The sequence below is a fragment of the Conger conger genome, chromosome 1 (assembly GCF_963514075.1).
Source record: "Conger conger chromosome 1, fConCon1.1, whole genome shotgun sequence".
Classification (NCBI taxonomy): domain Eukaryota; kingdom Metazoa; phylum Chordata; class Actinopteri; order Anguilliformes; family Congridae; genus Conger; species Conger conger.
Window position 1 is genome coordinate 57,730,837 of NC_083760.1, and position 24,825 is coordinate 57,755,661.

At 39.3% G+C, this 24,825-nt stretch overlaps 1 protein-coding gene across 2 annotated transcripts; it reads left to right on the forward strand.

Annotated features, from left to right (window-relative positions):
* The first annotated feature begins 59 nt into the window (after positions 1 to 59).
* On the forward strand, positions 60 to 24,086 carry mbpa (myelin basic protein a). Of its 2 annotated transcripts, XM_061242532.1 has the most exons (6): positions 60 to 193; positions 10,834 to 10,923; positions 12,446 to 12,472; positions 13,066 to 13,095; positions 17,334 to 17,444; positions 22,439 to 24,086. In XM_061242532.1, exons 1-6 carry the CDS (start codon positions 74 to 76, stop codon positions 22,472 to 22,474), a joined length of 414 nt encoding a protein of 137 aa, XP_061098516.1. In that variant the 5' UTR covers positions 60 to 73; the 3' UTR covers positions 22,475 to 24,086. The 2 variants fall into 2 exon arrangements, with proteins under 2 accessions (XP_061098516.1, XP_061098524.1); XM_061242540.1 differs by lacking the exon at positions 13,066 to 13,095.
* Positions 24,087 to 24,825: the final 739 nt, after the last annotated feature.

Genomic DNA, 24,825 nt, shown 5'->3' on the forward strand with positions numbered 1-24,825 from the left:
TTTTTCCTTCCCCCTTTCCAACCGAGAGACCGAGCAGCTTTAAGCCCTAACCCCTTGACCATCGACACCCAAAATGGCAACCGCTAGCACTTCTGGACAGGCGACCTTCGGTCTGGGCAGGAGGAAGAAGAACCCTGGTCTACTGGACCAGATTGGGAAGTTCTTTGGAGGGGACAAGAAGAGGAAGAGCAAGGTGAGAGATGAGGAATTCCATTCTGGGGGAAAATTCCGAATAAGTAAAAAAAAAGAAAAAAAGAAACGCAAATATTTACGTGTTTTACATAGTTTTGTATTGTCTTTTTTTTGTTATCCAACCTTTGATGAAAATTGTTCAAAATTATTAATTGCAGGAATATTTACTTGGTTCTGTTTTCTGTATTTTATTTGTTTTTTTCTTTCATCAGAGATTTTTAAACCATGTCATTTACCGAATTTGAATTATGCGTTTGTTAAATGCATGGCATTTATGTGCGATTGTGGATACACTGGATTAAAGCGTTAGGGTGTGGTTGGAGGTTTGTAGCCATACAGTGGATATGCGTCTTATAACGTAGCATTCCTTATCGAAACTACTCCCTTATTAGAGTAGGCCTCTTAAGAGATTCTTGCAAACTTTTAATTTGCAGGACATTTCTGCCATAGATTTTTGTATGACTTCAGCAGAAGTATAGGGTTATACAGATCATCTGTTGAACCAAGCTGTCTGTAGTACTGTAGACTCAGCTGGGTCCGGTCGGTTCTGTACGCTTACACACAAGCTGGATAATTGTGACATATATATTATAATTTTCTATAGTTGTGGGTGACAGTGATAGAGAACCGTAACTTTTGTATATTCCTTATATTGTAATCAGTGGTACTAACGGTCTCAGCGATTAAATGACCATTTTGGAGATTTTAGCAAAAGTTTAAGGTTGGCTAGTTGATGTAGATGTATGTTAATGGGAAAAGTATTCTTTATTTATGAAACAGGCTATGTGTCACCTGCTTTATTTGTACTTGTGGCAAAATTTAAATGTACATGAGTAGGTATGTCTTACTTCATTTCAGAACATGAAAATTTCAACAACTTTCCGGAACTTGAGAATTCTGCATGTCAGGGCTAGGTTTTGCTGAAGGGATAAACTTGGAAATGGGTGTAATGATCTGCTTCTATATAGCGGGTGTGTCTGCTGTTTTGTAATATACAGTAGGCTATAATATGAAATATCAGACTTTCCTGTATATACTTAAGCTGAGAGCTAATATATTATCTACTAACCTAATGTGTTCAGATTAATATATGGGCATTTCTGGAATTCGAGAAGCTGTATAGCATATGGTAATGGGTACAGAATGATTGGGTTCATGAGCTTATATTGCCTTGTGACATTACTGCATCGCTGTGACTGCAAAATCCCTAAGAATCAGGAGACAAAGCCTGAAATTTTCCACAACCCGCTCTTTTCTTAGAGACTGGATAGGGCAATATTGAACTACGAAACATACAGCAAGTGTATGGCCAACCCTTACATTTCAGCCTGGAAACATAATCATGTCCCCCATCAAATAGTGTTGGGTTTTGCTTCTTTTCCCAAGATTGCATCGGGGAATATGGCAAATTGGTTCCATACTTTGTCTCATGAATATGCAATTTACCTAGCCTTACTCCCTCTGTGCTGGTCCATTACTGCATGGTAAAAAGCCTGCTACAGCCGGCCCTAAGGGAGCATGTATGGAACCAGAACAGGGAAATCATATTCAAGTGTTTCCACATTTCATGTGGGACTAGGACTATTATTTGACTATAAATTGACATATGAATAATCCCATAGGCCTCTAGACTTAACGTTTGACTGTTTTACTAACATGGATTTGTTTTTCCAGATATAATTATTTGTTAAGCAAATGTCACTTTTGCCACTTTTGTTTTGGTTTGATATTGACATTTCTGCTGCAGTGGTTGGAATGATTTGGGAAAGGTTCTTGCTTGCTCATGTTCAATTATTTGGCAAAAAAAAAAGATTTAATGTACTTTCTGTTGCTCATTACCAAAAACTGTTCCAGTATTCCTATGAGTAAAAAGTAGTTATCTCTTTTTTCATATTAAAATTGCAATTTCTTTCACATATCTAAATAATTATATAATGGATGGGCATGCAAAGGATCAAAGTCTCTTTTCAGTATTCCACAATGGCCTTGTTCTTAAAAATGTACTAATTGGCAGTTAAGGTACCAGTCTTGTTTCAACCTTTCAAAGGATCTCGGCCAAGGCAACAGTATTTTCTACATAAAATGATCAAGTTATTCTACTCCTTTAATGAAATTCAGTTAATTACTAACTTTTAATAGAAAATAATATAAATAGTTTCAGAGGTAGAGTAAAATCCAAGTAAAGAATCATCAACAAGATGTAGATTACAAGGCTGTATTCTCTTTCTGGTGTTGTTTTAGCTTCAGGAACAGTTTGTGTGTTAATCTTTCCATATTTATTTTTGTACTGTCTGGATGTCTTTTTACAAATTGAGCAAGTCTGTCCATTAACCCTCCCTAGAGGGGAAACAGTGCCAAGTTCAGTCAGCTGGAACAGATGTCTATCGATTGAAACAGCAAAATGTTTGTACTAAAGGGGGTAGGAATCATAAATCTCCAGTGTTGTAGTGCCGAGCACCAGGTGAAGTAGCTGTCCACTTCAATCAAATGCAGTTTTTGCCACTATTGAGAATGAAATGTGTGAGGCCAGATAACAGATTAAGATTAAGTTCAAGCCTAGTATGAATTTTGTCTTTCCACCAATTTAGACTACAGTTTGTACATCTTTGATTTTTTATCATTATTTTTCTCTTTTTTTCAAGTTCCTCTTGAGTGCATGGCCAATAAATAACTATTCTACAACTGTCGCCAAAATTATCACACACAAGTTTGAATCTCAGGAATTTAAGCACACCTTCCAATGCACCGACCATCGAAAGTATGCCATTTCCCACCAAGCCTCAATAGAGATTGTCATTTATTTTAAGATAAAATGATTTACTACTAGGCCTCATTTTGCAATTAATAAGAATGTGTGCTTGGTTTCCTGGTTTTAGGTATTTTGCAGATGGTTGTACATGAAAATGGCAGTTATCTGTAGGGGGAAAAAAACTACCAGAAAGAGTATTTTAACGGTGGGATTGTGTGCAAAGGTCACTTAGTGCCGAGCTGTCCAAACCCCTGCATGGGCATTCCAAGCATGTTGCACTGCTTGCGAGTGAGTCCAGAAACCAAGGGAATTTTAAGTATCACGTTGGGTCGGTCAATGAACCAGGGGACCTCGCTCCTCTACTGCACATTACCTGTTGCCTGTTTTTACCCTGCCTGAAAACGTTGTAAGGTCACACTTTGTATGAGTCTACAGCGATTAACCACAACGGATTTCAAAGGCTCACCTTGTTCAATGATCTCTTTTGTAAGCTTTGTATATTAAAATCAATGCTTGTAATCTTTATTACTGTGAATTGTATACCAGCGTCCCTCCTCCAAAGCTCTCTCTTTACCGGACATTGTTCTATGCTTTTGGATGACAGCTTGATTAAACGCTTTAACAACAAACACAAAGCATTCTCCTCTTTCCTTTGTTTAATGTTTCTGTTTCTTTGATAACTCATCATGCGTCCCAAGGTTTTGATATAGCCAGAAACTGTTTAATCTGTCTAACCCTGTAACAACATTTTTGAGCAATCAAGCCATGAATAGAAAAGAATAAATGCATTTTCAAAGTGGCTTTTCTGTCACATGAAATGATGGTATGGATTTGCCAGACCTGGATCAAATATGTAATTGTTTTCTATGCTTTACTAAGCTTGTCTGGTGTATTGGAACCTATGAAATGCTCCCAAAAAGTGTAATCCCCACCTTCTGCTCTGCTTGGTTGGCTCAGTTGCACCAGGCAAGATCAGTCGAGCACAGAAAAGTTTTGTGAGTACTTATTTGACCCAGATCTGGAATTTATTTTATTTTAATTTATTTCTTTTTAAGCACGGTTACATTGTTTCTGTTTGCATTTGTTTCAATAGACCAAAATGTACTGCAAGTGGGAGCTGCCTTTCCTTTTATTTCTTTCTCTATGTTTTATTTGACCATAATTCAGTTCTTATCCACAGGGACAATCTGGTGATTTAAGGTTGGTAGGGATTGTAAGGAATTGTTTAGCCTAGTATTACCTGTAAGGGGGATTTGTGGTTTGGATGGCTAGGTTAATGGAAGTTCTTTTGTCAGTGAGTGGGTAGCAGCACCTTTATAAAGCATCCTCTTAAAGCCAATAGAGATATGTAAGCACTGTGCCTAATCCCGTTTTATGATTATGTGAGCCTAGGCCTTTCATAAGATATTCATAATTTCCAGAGTTTCAACCTTGTAGGGCTTTAGAGGGTAGAGCCCCTTCTCAACTCTCAGAGGTCTGTTGGCCTTCGTTGGCTAGGTGAAAAGTATAAACAAAGTTTGTGTGATAACCTTTATGTTAGCCTTAAATCACAAAGCTGGGTTAAATAAAATAAAACTTGTTTGTATAGGTTAGAATACATTTTATAAAATGGCTGAGCCAGAAAACTTTGTGATGAGAGGCGATTGACTGTGGGAGAAGGTTGGGCTGTATGCTATCACAGAATATAAACCTCACTGGCAACATGAGTGCTAATTATAGGATGTCTCATTTCATGTCTATTATTTAAAGATGCTTTTAACCCTGTTAACAACCATAAAAGATGATATGTTAAAAGATTGAATCTTGTGTTCAGTTGTGGCTGCAATAATCGTGAGAACTGAACACTTTTTAAAAAGGAATGCTATAATCTTACTGTTAACTACCGATAACGATGGTGTATGGTAACTGCAACTCTACTCCTAAACTTAACCCAGAACTCCAGCTAACCCATTACTTGCTGTAACAACACATCAGGGAACTTGACCAAAATTTGGCCTGCCAGCTGTAATTGTAGCTTACAGTAACTTTTGCTTATGATCAGCTGTAGCTTAGAATTTTGGAACTGAAACACGTACATTATTATGAGCTTATTTTTTATACAGGAACACGGTGAGGAGATTTAGGCCTTACGTTAAGAAGATCACGTTGCCTCACAAAGAAGTCTAAATATGTGCACGCATCTTCTGCCTTTCCAGCAACACATTCCAGCAACTTTGTAACAAGCTATACATTTATCATTATTTGTCATTTTCCAGGTATATTTACATTTTGTGAAATATATACATCACACCTTTTTTTTTTTAAGTTTACTGTGAATTCCCTTGGATTATTCTATTTTTGCTGTGGAGGCTGGGATCACTCATCACAGTGTATTTACCATATGTTCAAGCAGCTAATGTACCTCCTGCTGAGTAATGCTGAATGCTATTTCAAATGTACTGCAGGGGGGAGCTTAGGAGATGCACAACCTGTCATATTCTATTGGGTTTTACTGGAGTTCTAAATACTTTGAAAACTGGATTACAGTCTGAATAGTGTATCAGGGTTCTGGGCCACTCCTACTGTGGAGAAAAGTTACGTATATTATTTTGCCTTGGGGTAACTTTACACTGTACCGATACTGAAGCGCAGGGACTTGCACGTAACATTCTACCAAATAAAAGAGGTCATCTTCACCATTGTGAGAAACTGTAGGACTGTAGAGCAAAGCTATGCTAATATACTGTAGTACAGGCCATGTACTAATATATGAATATAACTAGTTAGTTATTTACTGTGTCTATGTGTAAGTGGTTGAGACACGTGTGGGATCGGATGATTGGCTGTGTGCTGTTTACAACCCTTGGGCTAAGAGCCTTTGATAACCACTCCAACAGAATGATAAGTATTCTGTTCACATCAACACCTCTTTAGAATATTGAATAATTGTCCACTCTTGTTCCATTTTTTGAAATTTTGTTCTGGCTCTGTCATCCTGGACAGTGTTAGGAAAAGTACAACTCATGTCTACATGGAGAATGAGTTTACGTCTCACAAAATCCAGGCAGCCTCAGGACATCCTTCAGGGTTTGTGAAGGGGAGGCGGATTGACTGTCTGCAGATGCCCAGGGCAGATCTGTCCAAAAGCCTGAGCTCTTCAGAGCGACCCTGTCCAGTGCATGTGACAGATGGGGCATAAATTTTGGTTAAATTACTGACCTGAGATCACACTGGCTGCGTGCCAACTTGGAATCAAACTTCTACCTTCCTTGCCAGCTTGTCAGTCCAGCCACATAAAGGAAATAACACACTGCATCTAATTATAATTATACATTTATTTTATATAGTGCTTTTCAGGGTACACAAAGACACATTACATGGTTATTCAAACAAAAATTAAACAGCAAGGATTCATAAGCCAAAAAAAATTCTAACAAAGAGAGGTAATACATTAAAAGCAAGTTTGAAAAGGTGAGTTTTGAGTGCTTTCTTGAATGTGGAAAGTGAGGTGGAATCTCGGATGTTATTGGGGAGAGAGTTCCAGAGAGAGGGGGCGGAGATAGAAAACGCTTGCTCGCCCCAGGTCCGGCGCTTGGTCTTTATGGGTGGGAGTGTACCGGTGGAGAAGGTCGGCAAGGTACGAAGGAACAAAGTTGTTAAGGGCTTTATAGGTGGTAGCGTTATTTTAAAGTGTATTCTTCCTGTGTTATTTGAACTGGGAGCCAGTAGAGGTTCAGAAGAACAGTTATGTTGTTTCTGTTATGGGAGTTGGTGAGCAGACGGGTTCTGAACATATTGTAATTTTTTAAGGTTTTTGGAGGATGTGCCTTAAAGAATACTGTTGCAATAGTTAAGTCTGGAAGAGATTAATGCATAGATAAATGTTTCAGCAGCGGGGAAAGAGAGGAATGGACAGAGATTAGCAATATTATTTTAATTTAAAAAGTTCTGACAATGAGTTTTACATGATTATTAAAAGAAAAGGGTGGGGTCGAAATTGATGGCTAGGTTACGGATGTGAGGGGCTGTGCAGACAGTGAAGCCATCAATTGCAAGGAAGAAGTTGTGTATTGGGTGAGAGATTTTTGTCAAATAATTAGTATAGGTCAAATTGAGAAAGTTTGTTTGCATCCAAGGTTTGATTTTTGTCAGACAGGTGGTTAGGGTGGAGTGGGTAAGGGCAGTGGCAGTAGATCTTGGTCTCGTCAGCGTAGCAGTGGAACTGGACTGCTAGACTAAAATCGGACTTCCTCCCCTTCACCTTTTGTCCACTTGCGTGAGACCGGACAACCCTGGTCAGGTGAGTCTTACCTTCAAGCCTTTCCCACTTCTAACGCTGAACACTGCCCACTCCCCTCTGTGCTGAATATCATCACATCTGTCAAACAGGCCTGCTGCTATAGATGGAGATCAGTGATTAGAGTCAGACATTGGTCCTGAATATCGACACACACTTACATTTCTTCAAAAACAGTTTGGCGAGCTCAGAATTTAACTTGCCAAAAACTATTTGAAAAAGTGACACATAGATTTATCTGCAAGTCAAAGTTAAGGGCAAATGCTGATTGAATGAAGGACACTGTTCAGAAGCATCATGTCAAACTTTGCCTCAAAAGGAAAGATCTGGTCTCACATTGGGGATCCTCAAAGGCTCCTGTATAGACAGGTCGTCATGAATATTAATGAAGCACTGAGGTCCACTGCATGACATGACTGTCTCTGACTATTAAATTGTGTGTAGAACCTCAGTATCACACAGGTTTTCAAAATCAGTTCAAGGTCTGGCCAATTATGAATATTAAGACAAGGTGGTTGTAGGTCCCAAGCTTTGACATAAGGCAAGAGCTAGAGGGACTTGGGGGAGTGCAGGAGAGATTTGGTCATTTAAGATGGCTCTTCCTGCTGTAAGATCCAGCTATGCCAGCTTGAAAATTATGCTTGTCATGAAGCTGGTCAAGTTGGATATGAGCTGGTCAACCAGCTAGAGCTGGTAGATTGTGTAGATTGTTCAAAACATAGGTTGAGCTGGTCTGAACTGGTCAACCAACTACCTGCTGTTTTTTTCAGCAGGGAAGCCAATGGATTATTTGTTTTTTGGGATTTTTGTATTCCCATTTTCCGAGCTCATTTGCAGGTAAACTGTTTCTATCTGTTCATTCAATTGGCTTTGCTCCAAATGAAATGTTGATTGGTTTGATTGATCAGTTAAGTGAAAAGAAAAAAGAAAAGAAAATGTGTTTTTTTGTTAAAAGATGCAGACAATGGTGTTTACTCAGCATGATTTTGTTAACATGTTAATATCCTATCTGTTTTGTGTATATATATATATATATATATATATATATATATATATATATATATATATATATATATATATATATATATTATATTGTGTATGTTGCATGTGTATGAATTCAGGACACAAAATGTGTGTGTATGGGGGTGGGGGTGTGTGGGTGGGGGGTGGGGGGGTGGTATAACTGTGACTCTCTCCTCAAGTGACTGATGCCCTGAGTAGGCCTACCTCCTGTTTCTGTTCACCCTCTTACCCCATTTCCATCCACCCTAATAGATTAATTGAAATGAGTTTCAGATTAATCTGTGGAACCAGTGGAGAAGAGATGAGTTAGTTCAATGAACAATTGATAAACTTTTATCTCCACTTTATCTGTGCTGGTTGTTTACGTATTTGTTCAATAAGTAAATAGCCTAGGCCTGTGGTTCTGTTTGCGATTTAGGACCCCCTTAAATTAATATGTAGCTAATGAGCACATGCTTTGCTATCTGTGGGTAACCAGGAAACCAATCGATTCTAGTCCAAAGACGAACTGAGTAATACAGGCATACAACACAACATTCATCCACGCCTAACCGCTTCACAGCTAAAAGTCACTCAGGGAAGAAAGTGACTTGAATTCCCGACAGATTCAAAAGGTGCCCTGCAATTTCAACTGTTACTTGATTCCAACTGTTTACAGTGTTGTGTGTGCTGTACACTGCCAGTGGTGCAGGTGGACTACCAACCGAAAAGGCAGCTAATTTCTGGCAAATTTCTTCCTATTGAATGTATGTTAACTTGGTATATGCCTGCTTATTTGAATTATCCATTAAATACGTTGGTAATAATACGGTCTTGCTTTTTCATCTGACAGATCGCAAAGACTGCCATTGACAAATATCAGGGAAAAAGGCTAATTTGTGTTAAAGGTTTCAATTATGATGTAAATAAATCGAAATGCGCCTTGCATCCATAATGCAGCGGCTTCTGATTAAGCCTCAGCGAGCTCTGAGTCTGTGGGCGCACGCGTATGTGGGAGGTCGATGCATCACTAAGTTTGAAACGGCATATCGCCGTTGAATCTCAGAGATCTCGAGATCATTTTCAGTACATCCAGGATATATATATATTTTTTAACCATTGCATTTGTATTCCCCACACAAGAGTAATGAGAAATGAGGTTCAAAGAGCTGTTTATGAGCTCAAAGTGTAATTGGCTTCAACCCACAGAGACAAATCTGTAATCGCGCATTTTCAGCAATGATTTAATTAATTTCGCCAGGCTTTATCAGTATGCACCTGATATGTAAACTCCCCGATGCGAGAGTTCAGAGTTTATCAACGGCCTCTTGAATTTGTATGCGAAGCTTGAGAGTGAGGGCAATCATGAATGGAAACATTTTTATCTTTTGGACATTTCTTTATAAAGCGGTGCACATTACGTGATTTGTCAAACGCACATTTTATATGAAGGTGGGTTTGGGTGCAATCAAAATGAAATGTGCCTCATTATCTTTAAATGTGAGTAGGAAATAAAGGTGCTACATTTTATAATTCTTGCACGGCATGTTTGTTTTGTTAATTTCATGAACCGCTGTGGAAATTAAATGATAAAACATAACATGCTTAAATTGATTACTCTACTTACGGGAAGGTATCACAAGTGAATAAGTAAAAAAAACAACAAAAAAAAAATCCTGTAATCATAATAACATGTTATATTTTGAATGTGGACAAATGCCAAAAAAAAAATTGCATTATGACTTTCATTTCTTTTTTTAAGGAACATATGAAAATTCGTGATTGATTTAAAAAAGCAAATTTGTACATTAGTTTCAAATATTTTCTCATCTCAGTGCATTAGGTAAGAATTTTTTCTATTTCAATGTGATAAATAACTCAATAGCTGAGGAATTACAGTGGTGTTTTTCACATTTTAGTTTTATTGATGAATTATTTTAAAAAACATGATGTACAGTATATGCCAGGAAATCCTCCCACTTAAAATACCCCATAAAATATAAATGAGAAAATATATCAAAAAACCCCTCTGTAATTCTCTGTAATGAATGTAAAGTTTTTTATGGTGCTTGGTTGATTTGACACGGCTGGTAAACAAACATTTAAATGAACTACTTAAGGTTGTTCTTGATCATTGATTCATACATTTTATGAAACTGCAGTAGAATATATACATCATAATATCTCGAAATTCTATCCTATCCAGCCAAAATCACCCTAAATAATGATACTAAATTGAAAATAGGAAGAGCAATAATACACAACCATTAATGTCCATTATTTTACATTATTTGCTGATCTCCCAGGCTGTGGTTTCTACAGAGCATATGTTTTACGTGAAACATGGAAGATGAAGCAGCTTAGAATGCACTCTCAAATGTGCTGCCACTATAGCCAGTGCGGGATTGGGGCCTGTATGGGCTGCCACCATAATTCTTCATTCATTTTTGCCTTTCCATGGTGGACAATGCTGTCTCAATGTAGCCTACTTAAAGAAAAAAGAGCTAGCCTGAGTTGAGACCCAGAGGGATGGTGACTTAGAGAACCTGAATGGAGTTTGGCAGGTTATGGACCACCGTGTAACCTCAAGTCGTTCTCTGTCCATGTGCCCTAGGGGTCCTTCCGCGGTTCCGCCGCACCAGTCCAGGCCTCCCCTCGTCGCCGTGGTGAAGAAAACGCCGTGGTGCACTTCTTCAGATCCATTGTGAGTAGCCAAGAGAGGTTCTCCTCAAAACATTCCACCCTGTTCTTAATCGCATCAAATACTTTTCCCCGGACATGTTGAAAACTACTAAAATATTCTTTAGTCTTTAGCGAGTCTTTAGCGAGTCATGAAGGTTATTTCAGTAGAGTTTGTAGTCGGCATACTCTGGCCCGTGGAGATCTGGACAGGTGGCCTACACTTTGTACTTGATTAATGCAGTGCATGGCTCTCAGACTGAAATATTGATCATACTTCTTGCAGAGAAGTTTAAACTTAACAATGAATAATTAAGTGGACCAGTCTAACCACCAAGGCCATTATTAGAGGGAGATATAAACTTGCCGAGATGTTCTGCGTTCAAATTATGACCCAATTTCTCTACTCAAGTCAGTAATTAGAAATATAATTATTCTCTAGGTGTGCCACAGCTAAGATTGACTTTCCCGCTCAGACTTATTTTCTTTTGTTTGCAATCCAAATGTAGACGATTTGGACAAAGGTAATGAATATAACACTGAGTGTTATATAACAGTATGATTATGAGATGGATAATTTACATGTATAACATAAAAACCTAGGGCTTCAATCAATATTTGGTCTACATTGTCACTCGTAAATAGAGGTAAATGCAAATGCTAAAGCTTCCTTTTAAAAACACAGTTTCAAAGTTCAGCTGTCAGCCTTCAGCTGTCAGCCATGGACTGATGCATTTTGCCTATACATTGCACAGGCAAAAATAGCTTTAATTAGTCAGATCCAAAAACAAAACAACAATAAGCAAGGATGGATGATATTGACATGATAGGACATAGTTATCACTATCACTATGAAGATAAACTTCCATCATTAGAACTACTGTTCTAATGTATCTAGCAAGGATACATTTTTATCATTTATCTTCCAGAATAGTAGTTAGTAATTCACTCCCATCAACCTGCAGTGCAACCCTAAATATGCTCATTCTTGGTCTAACTTGGAGAGAAGACATTTTATTTCCCTATTATTTGTATAAACTCAAATCTGTTGTATGTAAGTGACTAATGTTAGCTGGCTACTTTCCCTGATCTTGCATGGTTCATTTTGACCATACATTTTGCCTGTTGTAACAAAGTGTTCATTAATTCTAAAATAAAATAAAAGAGAGACCTAGAAATTCACTGTCATTTCTTACCAGTCTGTGTTACAAAGCTGATCCTGACTGTTGCTGGCAAATTATGTTCACCCACTGCATTTGATTGCTATGCTCCTGACATGACATTGGAGAGGCTACCAGTGACTGGAAATCCTCATCCAAACCAGGAAGGAAAACAAAGTCTGTTCTCCCTAATGACAAACCTTTTCTGCTTGTAGTCAGAGGCTTGTTTGCTTCCTGTGGTGCCCAGGCAAGAAAATGTTTTACCTGTCAAGACTGAAAAGACAACGACGAAGATCTTCTTACCTCCATCATCACCATTAACCTACTGCATATGCTATATATGACCTGAATTCCATAGCTAATTCTGTTTGCATTTATTCTCCCCAGGTTTCCCCTCCTCCTCCCAAATCCAGGGTAAGTTCTTTCTCTCTCTATCTCTCTCTATATATCTCAGACTCTCTTTCTCTTTCTCCATCTGTCTCTCTATCTTGCTCTCTTCCTCTCTCGCTCTCCCTGCTTCGAGTTAGTCTTGACGCATGGAACACAGACAATCAGAGGACAACTCTTTTGCCACACAGACCCATGAATCTGCCACACGCGCACGGATTATGTTACTCCGTGTCTCACAGCACTCTTTTATTTGCCCTGTGACAATCTCCCCCTGCTCAAATCTCCTGTTAAATCTGAGACAGATCTGCCAATATTGACTGATTTCTTAACATTCAATAATATAAAGGCAACAAAAAACAACAATAAATGTTAGAATTTGCAACGTCTCGTTTCAAAGAACATGAGAAAGGTGCCCTAGATGCTTGTATGTATCATCGCAATGCCCTACTGAGGTGTTTAGGATCGAGAATATGAGCCGTCTCAATGCTGTTGTCAAGTGTTTAAGTGTGCCCGCCTGCCAGAAGCACAGGCCTGCAGAGTGCCCAGCAGGCTGGGCTTGGCAAGCACATTTCCAAAATGTCCCCTCATGACCCTGTCTCTGTCTCTTTCATGTCCAGTGGAGAGGACTTTCTGCCAAATTAGGCCTGGTAGGTGATTCAAACGCAATCCCAAAACAACAACAACAACAAAAACTCCATATGTCCCTTGTTTTTTTTTTTCTCTCCCCTTTTGTTTTTGAACATTTTGCCAATCCCCTTTTGGCTGACTTCATATTTTTTTTCCCACCCATTTTTTCTTTCTTGTTTTAAATAATTTCCCTCTGCATGGTTCCTCTTGATCTGACCTTTGTTTGACCTAGCTCATTTTTTACCCAGTAGTTGCTTCTCCCCCAATGGCTGCGTTCTGTGTGATGAGCACTTATATTATTTAACAGTTTAGACCAAATTCTACTAGCGGACAAGGTGGTGGGGCTTTGGAGGGGTGGAAGGGCTGATGATATTTTTGATGGTTTTCTGAGGTAATGTATATTTAACTTCCAGCATTTTCTTCCAAATTTCCTCCCTGATTTTCCTGATGAAAGTTTAACTATTCCTCCAACAGCTTTCTTTTCACTTCTGCTGTGACGGTTAAAATTGAAAAAGACCTAAAATCATGTTATAACATGAAGTGAGCTAGGTGGATTTATGATAAACAGGCTGAAACGAAATGTTTCCATTTATCAATTTCATGGTTTTCATTTTTCTTATTGTCAAATCAGCAATGTGCAGCTTTTGCACATATCAGCGATGAATGATACATATTCAGCTGGAATGGGAATTTTAAGGTTTTACCTATGTCCCACAACCTTAGAAACATGCATATTTGATAAAGAAATATATACAGTGTAACCTCACTTTTGAGATGTGTGCTGTGTAGAGGCCAGCATAGACCACAGTTCTCTTTTTGCAGGGAACACCTGGGGAATCTAAGAGGGTAGGGATTGTGGGGGATGTGAAGGTCAGATGGGGTGGTAATTATGTGGCCAGATGAGAGAGTCCCTTTCTCTTTCAGAAAGTGCCGGTCTTTAATAATTGCAGATTCACAAGGCTTTGGTTTAAAGTTTAAATGGAGCACAAAGGTCTCCTTACTGCTCTGGGCACTGGGTTTTTCATTTGAGTATCCCTGGGAATACTCAACAACCAACACCTCTTCCAGCAATCTATTTGTTTTCCTCTCAGCTAAGCACTACCCAGGACCACCCCTACTTAGCTTCAGCAGTTTGACATGAGAAGGCAATATGGTGTTCTTCCCCTGAAAGGGGAATGAACACTACCCTCTCCCAATTCTTCTGCCACATTCTATTTCCAGAGTTTTCTGCCGGTTAATTTGCATATTATTTTAATTCAATGAAAGCAGTTTGTAATTGGAATTTAGTTTATATGGAGTGCTCATCTGGAATTGGTTGAACCATAGAGACCCGTAAATGCCTGCATAATTCTTTGTGAAAAACAATAACTATGAACTGATTGAAAGTACTGCAATCAGATAGGGTGTAAAGCTAATGTCATGTGTTGTTACTTGCCCGCTGCATGCTCATTACCTCAAAAGTGATCACCCTTAATGAATAAATGAGTGTATTGCATTTAACTGCAATTATCTTGAAATGGTTTATGGCCATTTTTGTGTAATTTATAACACTTTAATCAAGAATGGCTAATTGTCTCTGGACATGGGCATTTTATGTGCCAAAATCCAAAATTCCCTTTAGTGATGACATCACTTGATCGCTGTAACTTGGCTGGGGTGAATTCTGAATTGAAATGAGAATTGCTGATTAAATTCCAGTTCAATTCTTGAATTTGAATTGAAATTGGAGATAGAATATAGAATGTGAAAGAAAATTCACACTATTAAGCACAGTAGTTTGTTAATACTTCAATATAAGCATGAAGTCTATGACAATTTCAATTGAATTATATGTATATTTTAAAAATACATTTCCCCGTGTTCGTGTGGGTTTCCTCCGGGTACTCCGATTTCCTCCCACAGTCCAAAGACATGCTGGTTAGGCTGACTGGAGAGTCTAAATTTCCCGTAGGTATGAGTGTGTGAGTGAATGGTGTGTGTGCCCTGCGATGGACTGGCGACCTGTCCAGGGTGTATTCCTGCCTTTCGCCCAATGCATGCTGGGATTGGCTCCAGCCCCCCTGCGACCCTGTTCGGGATAAGCGGGTTCAGATAATGGATGGATGGATGGCATTTCCCACAAGGCATTGCTTAAAATAAGAATAAAGAATAAAGTCATTGAAATTAGTTGTGTTTTATAACACTATTTCACGTCTGACTAAGATAGTGTTTTCAAAGGCATTGTTGCTGTTATGAGCGACCAAGGCTGGAGGAGTCATATTTGTCAAAATGAACAGAATTGGTTTGAATGTCATTGAATTCAATTATACTTCCTTTAATATCAATTCAAATTCTGTATTCTGGAGGTTTTTGTTAATTCATTTCCCAATACAGAAACTGAAGAGGAATCAATTCCAATATTCTGAATTTATCCCTGGGCTTCCTCTTTAATTTAGTCTCCACTGTCATAGTTATTCACATTTAATCGTTCCAAAGTCAGTAGCAATCCCCATTTGTGCCAATTCAACAGTAACCGATGAATTTGTTCAGTGGCCCTGTGATGCCTGTTTTATTTTTCTTGTTTCTTCAAGGTTACATTGAGTCAGGCAGGACTTCCCCTTATCTTCCCTGTGTTAATGATGTCATTTCCTTTGTAAATGTACTTTTCATCCAACTCTGTTGTACCTTCGGTCTCCACTGTTTACAGGCCTGTGAATCACTGTAAGCAGGAATCCACATTCAGCCACAGGGTTGCAGAGCGAGTTGGCAGCAGAATGTTTTTGGCTCCTAAGATCCAATTAAAAGCCATTCTGTTATTTTTGACATAGGTGCAAAAGATTTTTTAACAAAACTTTACATATAATTTACAGAAATGTTTTCTACTTTGGTTGCATCACCCCCTTTTTATTATTTCTTTCTTTATTTATTATCCATAGCCACTTAAAAGGCATTGTGACATGGTACTCTACAGACAGTGAACATTATCAAAAGTATCAATGCATATAGTCACAATGCATACACTGATAGCAAGCAGTATATTTGCAATGGGGTGATACACATGTTTCAGAGGATAAATAAGTTGTGATATATTTGAGAGCTATAACTAGAGGTTAGAAGCACAATTTCAAAAGTAGCCCAACTAAATTGCAAGCTGAAAGCTCCTTCCCTGTGGCTTTCTCTAGCTTTGACCAAATACAAAATTGCATTTCTGGTGCAAGCTGTATCACCCTCCTGTGAGTCTGCCATTAGGTTGCTAAGCACAGCTGTGAAACCAGGGGCTGTATTCATACAAAAAATATCTCTGTTGAAAATAGAATTTAAGTGTGGAAATCCCTTAGGCCAGGGGTTCACTTTTTTCTGATGCGACCCCGAATTAATGTCCAAAGATGTAAGTGACCCCAACATCTCCAAAAAAGGCTAAATAAATAATCAGGCACAAAGTCATAAAGGCTTTTAGATTTTAAGATTACTCATAATCACGAAATATTCTACGCAAATAAAAAAAGACAAAATTAAATAATTAACAATAGCTTCAGAGTTTTCCGATTTAAAGTTCTAGGCCATATACGACCAAACAATATACAACAAGCAATTTTCAAATGTCTCTTTCTCTGCTGACAATGCAAAAACATTTTGTACACTGAAATGTACAGTTTCATTTGTCTGTCAACGAGATCAATTAGCGGAGTGCATTTGTTGCAGTAATTGAAATCTATAAAGGATGAACATACTCCCGTTGTGCTTCCTTACAGCTGATTGGGCATAGTTTATATTGAAAAAGTCTGATGGTGAAAAGACTCCAATATCCATTTCTGGATTGGACTGCAGTGTTAGCGAGTGCTCCTGAATACAAAGTTAATTTCTCAGCAATAATATAAGGTGCGCTTTTTTAAATTTTTATTCAGTCTGGGAGTATGTCCTAGTTTTTTCCCCAACACATTGCTCAGGGAGCAGTTGTGGGTGCACTCCGTAGCTCCGTAGAACGTTTGTGCAGGGCTGAATTTCTCTTTTCGAGAGTTACCAGACAGGTATTCATGAACATGTCCCCCGACGCAGTGAAGTTTTCAGTCTTTGTTTCCCCGCATGGCTCTCCCCCTCGGCGATGCTGCAGTGCGACGCTTCCCTCTCCCGGGCATGGAAACCTGTTCTACCTCAGCGTCACTCTCTTGGCTCCTCAGGGGCCGGGCTCTTCTCTCCTTCCTTTCCGGAACATTCCTTTCCCCGCTCACCTGGGCCCCCGGCCCTCTGCTGTATCCTGACTGTGGGTGTCTCTTTCCAGGGGGACCAGAGGTCCTCGCAGTCTCGCTCTGATGCCTCCAAATCTCCCTTCAAAGGACAGAAAGACCGCCGGGGAGAAGGCGAGGGCACCCTATCAAGGATCTTCAAAATGGTAAAAACAACAACAACAATGACGTAAAAGTCTGTTTACACCCAGGGTGAAAGGAAGCAGCCGGATACAGAGAGGAACAGTTGTCTCACGCCTTTCTCCCCGAGTACAATCATGGTGTATAATCATCACTGTCATCATCAGTGAGCAACCAGTCACAGGTTTTTCATCAACACTGTTTTACTGGTATTACACGTAATTCAGGAAATATTCTCTTGTGCATGCCATTTGAGAGACCTTGGGTGCAATAAATTGCACTGTCGTCATTTGAGTCTGTGGGCAGTCCTTTCCTGTGCTGCAAACAGGCCACAAACGAAGCCCAGGGAAAAAACCCTCCCAGTTTTCTGGTTACTATTTATCTATTGACAAAGTATGCCTGCACATTTACTGTAGACATTCAGGTTGAACACTTTTCCAAGGAGATGCCCCACCTAGGATTTTAAACATAAAAACCTAAGATAATATTTGCAGTTTGTTTTGAAACAAGCTACCACCAATAGTTGGTTAACCAGCTCATACCCAGCTAGACCAGCTCAATTCAATTTCAAGCTGGTCAAGTTGGCAAAGCTAGATTTTACAGCAGGGTCAGGATCAGTCCAAGAGAGTGAAGACTGGCACACATCTGACTGAAAATTTGCCAAAGAACCTCAGTCTGCAAACATGGCTGCTTGCTCACTCTTAGCTGAATGCGGTAGTGTTCTCATACATACAGTATAAACAACCTGTGTTCAATTTTCAGTCATGCTTAGAATGTTGGTGGCATTGTTGTAGAATATGTAAGAATGCGTGTGTGTTTAGTTTTTTGGGGCCATTTTACCACCCAACACATAACACAAAATGTGAACTGGCAGTCTTTGGACAGCTTTGAGCTAAGCCCAGCAGAACTATGAAATTCTCAAACACATTGTCTGCCCACAGTCTATGAATTTAACAAGAGTGGACTCCCCAAACACTTCACTGAGGGTGAATGGCCCTGAATTCAGTTGTAGCCATGCGATTGCCCTGCCAGAGGGAAAATATGACATCCTTCTTGGCACTGCAGTGCTCATCTCAGTTTTGATACGGTAGAATTATATTTCTCCATCTGCATTGGGATCCTTCTCAAAAATTCCTGGAACAGAGAGCAATTTCCCCATCCCAAGTTAGAAAGCCCATGTCATGAATCCTAATATTTTGGACATGGCATGACGAGGTGCTGCCAGTGGTGTAATTAGTCAAGCTGTCTGAGCTCAGATACATCCAGCTTAATTGCACTTCCTGAAAAACATATTAAGTGTGAGGGGCCCACTTGGTTTGTGCTGGTTTATCAAGCCAAGCCCTCATTTCCCAAACCCTCTCATAGAAAGTTTGTGTCAGGCGAGTTGTTCAGAAGGTGATTGTTCTTGGTTATAGCTCAAATACGAAGTAATTAAGTTATCCAGCTCCACATAGACTCTATTGAAATTTAGCAGGCTTTCCAAATGTCAATGCCCATGTGAGACAACAGGCATAATTAGAAATATGCAATTATAACAAAGTGCACTGATTACAGATTACTGGAGATATCCCTCAGAGGAAATAGAGCCAAAACAGGGAGGAATACAGTGCAATGATATAGTATATGAATTGATATGGTATACAAATTATATAAATTGAACATTTATATTCGGGAGTAGAATAGAACAGAAGAATGGATGTATAATTTCATGAAGAGGATGACAAACGGCCATGGCGAGTGTGTATGTGTGTGTTCATTTGTTATATTTTTGAAAATCAGATTTTTGTAAGAAAACATAATCTAAGCTGGGGTAAATTTCAATTTTCTCATTCCCATGCTAATTAACTGATTACATCCTAGCATCTCCTCAGGGTTGACATGCGAATAAAGATTTCAGTCTCTAGAGAAGTTGGGAGAGTTCTCTGCATAAGCTAGATCATTGAAGGGAATCAGTATTTTTATTAATCAGGATTAATTTAGCAGAGAATGACGCACTGGGGGTTGATTAAGGCAGTGGTTTAAAACTCAGTCCTGGGGGCCCCCTGTGAATTTTGGTTTTGCTCCAACCACAATTGGAATCCAATAACTTCAGCAAGCTGCTACTTTTTATTAGTTATGTGCTATTGATGTTCAGGGGGATTATTTACCCTCTTAAGCCATTTTTTATCAGACATAGCTATGCATGTCATGAAGAATAAAACTCTAAGGTTTGTATTGTGTTTTGTTTGTATAGCAGCATAAGCACAATATGAACTGGGGAATTTTACTCTTCATGGCATGCATAGCTATTTCTGACATTGTTTAAGTGGGTAAATAATCCCTCAAATATTTACATAATGAAGAAAAATGAACAGCTTGTTAAAGTTCCAACTGCAGTTGGAACAAAGACCAGCATACACAGGGGGCCCTCAGGACCGGGTTTGGGAACCAGTGGATAAAGGTTCTGACTCCTGGGTGAGTCGATTGCACATACAAACACCCCATCAGAGATGCCATTTCAGTGAGGGGCTGTCAGTACTTGTCAGAAGTGTGCTGAGTGTTCTGTAGAACCTCTGATCTCACATTAGCATTTAGCGCAAACAGGATGTTTCCAGTGAAGTGCAGCGTGCATGTTTTAGTTATCCATTTTTAGTTGCACTCAGAGGCATTTGCCAAAATCTCCTTGAAAATCACTTTGGACCAAATTGTCCGCTAAATGGATACATTTGAAAGCAACAACAGAAGGAGAGATTTGCATCTGTTCTGGAAGGAGAGATGAGTTACTTTTCTCAGCTGAGAAAGGCACGAATTTTGAATTTTAACTGGTTAAAATATTGAACTGATTTAACATTTTAAGCCTGGATCAAGAGGGATGTTGGTGTATTCATAGTTTGTAGCCTGGAATGTAGCACTGAAACTTATGCTTGAACACTGGCAAGAATGGGAGGTATCATTTATCATTATTATAAACCACTCTGCATCTTTCCTCGAGTAACCTACGAAATGAACCAAGGAACTTACTTTCTTTTCATAATTTTTTAATGCGTCACTTTTGGGCAAAATCTTTTATAAAGATTCCTTTTTTCATCAGCAATGAGCTAAGTGAAGAGGAATTACACTCTGGACATAATTTCCCCTTCAAGTAAGGTTTGCATTTTATCCATGCTGTTTAATGATGCAGATTTTCCCTCATCTAATCTTGTTTTGCAGCACCAACGGAAGACATGGACCATGGCCTGCTTTCAGAAATGTTCTTATTTTTCTGCTTTGGTTTTCAAGATGTATGAGTTTTTTTCCCCTCTTTCTAAATAGGAATAATGATTTACTGTGACACTGAGAAGGGATTTAAGAGCTTTGTTTGGCAGAGATTATCTTAATTCAAATCATTTTTTTCCAAAGAAGAGCTTTCCCTCATTTGTATAATCATGTTTTGTAGCAATCCTCCCTTTTTCTCTTTCTTCAAGGGAGGAGAAGATGCAGTCTTCCTGTAATCCGTTTATGCAAAATACATCCAATTGGAGATCAATTCTGAAATCCCAAAACTTGCTGGAAGCTTTTCATTTTTAACATTTTGTTCCCTTTGCTTTTAGGAGATGCAGAAATGTATAACGTCTTTAAAAAGGTCTTTGTTTAGTTCTATGCGTTACCTGCAAAATGATTATAAAATATGGAATTGCCCCTTTCCGCTTTTGTGTCTCAACACAGTTAACCATTACCTTGCTTATCCCTGTGGCTTTTTTATAAAATCGCATGCAAGTTCCCTGTCCATCCACAAACCCTTTCAAATGCTCAGCAGTCAAGATACTCATAAGCCGTATTCTTAAATCCTTACTAACGTCATTATTGTGACACCCCTATGTGTAATGTTGGAGAAAGTAACGGGTTGTGGGGTTCAATGCTCAATGCTCCTTTAGATCAGGGATCATCAACTCCGGCCCTCAAATCCAAATCCAGCCCAGGTTTTCTTTTCCCCTGGGTAATTAGTGCTACCGATTGGCCAGACTATCTTCACACCTGACCCCCAGGCAAAGGGAGGGTGGAAAACCATCAGTTCTCGGCCCTTGAGGACCAAGAGTCACTGATCCCTACTTTAAATTGAGAATTACTGAGAACAGTGAGCACAAAGTCATTTTTATTCCCCAGGTCTCTCCCGTAAAAAAGTTATCATGCAGTGAAATAGTTCTGAAGCTCGGGACTCAAGGGGCAGTGTCAGGGCTTATCTTCTGTCACACAGCAGTATGCGCTCGAGGCTACCTGAACTCTAACAGCCCCCTCCAAGTAAGGCCTGCACATCTCAGTGCACCCTGTTTTAAATCGTACTCCAGGCCCACTGCAGGAAGCCCAGATCTGAAGCTCAAATTCCTCTTCAATCCATCAGCCAATCTTTTTTTTTTTGGGCTACCATAGAGATTTGTTTTTCCACACGATCTTTATCCTCAAATGCCGCGACTTGGTGTGAGTAGCAGGGAAGAATGTGAGAGGAAAACAATATTAATAACGAATGAAAACCTGTCTTGCTTTCAAGAAGTTGGGTCTGGGGATGTGTATATATTGAGAAAGAAAAGTTAACTTAAAACTTTAAAAATCCTTTTCTACTGTGTGCCCAATTAAAAAAAGATTTTTTTTAAATGGATTTTTTAAATATAAAATGTCATAAAAATGCCTTTTCATCATTGTTCATAGAGGGTAAAATTAGAATGCATTATACATAATGCTTTGATGTAGTAATTCAATGGTAATAAAGCATCCTTTTAAGCTAGGGCCTTATCTAATTACACAGAATAAGGTGAGACAAAAAATATATATTAATCCTCATTGCACATAACCACATTTTCCCGTTTTGTGTTTCTTTTCATCCATGTAATGTAATCAACAAAATGTACTACAAACTAAGATGGCTCTTTCTCAAAGGGTAGGGCCCTTTCCCAAGCTCAGGGTCAGCAGGTCTGGGATACTGTGATTACTGGAGTCATGACGGTCGACTGCCATCGAGTCCAACTAGCCTCTTGCTAATGCTACATTCCCTCTGCTTGCTTTACAGGGAGGAAGCCGATCCGGTTCACCCGCCAAACGCTGATGTCACTTCCTTCCGATCCCCTTTTAATGGAACAAAATGTCAACTTAAAAGAGGAAAGAAGAAGGGAGGAAGGAAATCTCCGCTTGCCAGACTCACACCTCGCTCTATTCTTTAACGCACTAACAGCCTCCGTGCCTCATTTCCCTTGCAGTAGATAGCAACAAGATCTCTGTGCATAGTTAGCCCCGCCGAGAATCAAGTGCGATCATCGTGTGAGAACTGTTATCAAAGACGTCGCTGGTTGCCTCACAAGCTCAGTCCTAAAGGATTTTGGGTTTCTTTTTTTTTTTTCTTTTCTTGCTGCTGTCTGTGGCTTCAAAATAAAATAAAATGAGGTGGAGTACTGAACTGGACTGAAAAGTCAGCTCAGAACTGGCCCAGCGACCGGCCAATGGTCCGCCTCGTCCCCGCGCTTTGGTCACATGGTTTCTGGTAGCAATGAAACAAGGAGTGGTTCATTTTCATTTGGTCTCCGTCTTATCGTCTTTTTTAAACATAGAAGGCTTGTCGTTTAACAGTTTTCACAATTGTTTTTAAATTAAACAATATTTGATTTAATTTTATTTATAAAGATATTCCCTTAGTTTGTTTGGGTAGCTTTAAAAATGTAAAACGTGTTCAGTGTCTCAAATGTTAGTTGTTTTGTCAGGACTACAAACCGTCTAAGCCTAAAATTTGTCTTGTCTGGAGTCTTTGTCCATAGTGTTTTACAATAGTCTGTGGCTGATTGTGAAGTTTGATGACAGTGCGTTACCTACGAAGGTTATGAACTGGGACTAACTATTATGTGCTACTTTGTCTTAATACCCAATGCTCTGTAAAATTATATTCGTCATCCTTTGTTCGTCATTTTTAACAAAAGTACTAAATTCCCAGTGGACTTGGCACTGGAAGTGCTCCAGGCATGTCTAAAATGTAAAAAGGTCTGAAGTGCACTGTTTCTTTCTCCGTAAGAAAGGGAGAGAGGTCTGCATTGAGTCGAAGCGCCTGCTGTCATAGCTGTATTCATTACGGCTGTTGTAGCATGACGGCCGATTTAGTTTCCGCTCTTCCCTCCTTTGATTGATGTTGTTCTCTTTCCGTGTTATGTTGTCTTGCCTTCTTCAGAAGCACTGCGCATACAAAAAAGTATAGCTGATGCAAAAAAAACGGCTAGCTGATGCAATGCCATGTGATTTCCTCCGAGTGCGCTGCATATATATAGATGGGCTTAAACCGGCCCACATAAAGGTGCTCATTTATTAACAAACTAAAACAAGAAACGTGTTGTTGTTCCTCTTGTGTCCAAAAAAAAAACGTGGGGAAGGATTTTGTGCGGGAGATGGGAGTGGAATGTGAAGTCGTTGAGAGTCTGGAGGGAAAGTAAATGGCAGATCGGTGAAGCATGTAGGCTCTGCAGCAATCCTGCAATGTTCACGTCTCAAAAAAGAACAGTTCAAGTAATCTGTAGTGCATTCCCACCCCCATCTGTGTTTATGTGATTTCTGTGAATGAATGTAAATTAAAACCCTGAAACTTTTGATTATTGTACCTGCCACCAAAAAATAAATACAGATAAAATCATGACATGCCTCTTTAACGTAAAGTAAAAATAAAAAATACATAAAAGAAACTGGTGTCCAAGAATCCTTTTTAGACTAGCGAAACTGCGCGCGTACGCGCACACGCACAGGCACATGCACACTCATGCACGCTCACAGACATGGCGAAATGGCTCAGGCAGTAAGCGCAGTCGTCTGGCAGTCGGAGGGTTGCCGGTTCGATCCCCCGCCTGGGCTGTGTTGAAGTGTCCCTGAGCAAGACACCTAACCCCCAAATGCTCCTGACGAGCTGGTCGGGGCCTTGCATGGCAGCCAATCGCTGTGAGTGTGTGTATGAATGGGTGAATAGAGAAGCATCAATTGTACAGCGCTTTGGATAAAGGCGCTATATAAATGCCTGCCATTTTACACAGACACACACACACACACACACGCACACAAGGAATACAGCATATACACTCAGTGAGCACTTTATAAGGTCATTATTAGACATATATATATTTTTGTTTACTTATGGGCTTCTGCTGCTGTAGCCTATCCAGTTAGGTGTTCCTAATAAAGTGCACAGTGAGTGTACAGTGCTGGTGCCAGCTGCTCTGGCTTTAGCTCTCAATAATCTGGCAGCTCCACAGATGAAGCACAGCCAAGACATCAGCACATTAAATGAAAGGAGCTTTCGACTGAAACACAATAGTAGAATTTGAGATTCTTAAAGCACTAAATTAAACTTGAAACTTCAAATTCGACATACAGTATGTAATGTCTTTTTTTTTTAGATAGCAAAGTATAACAGAGGTTTTTAAAACTTAA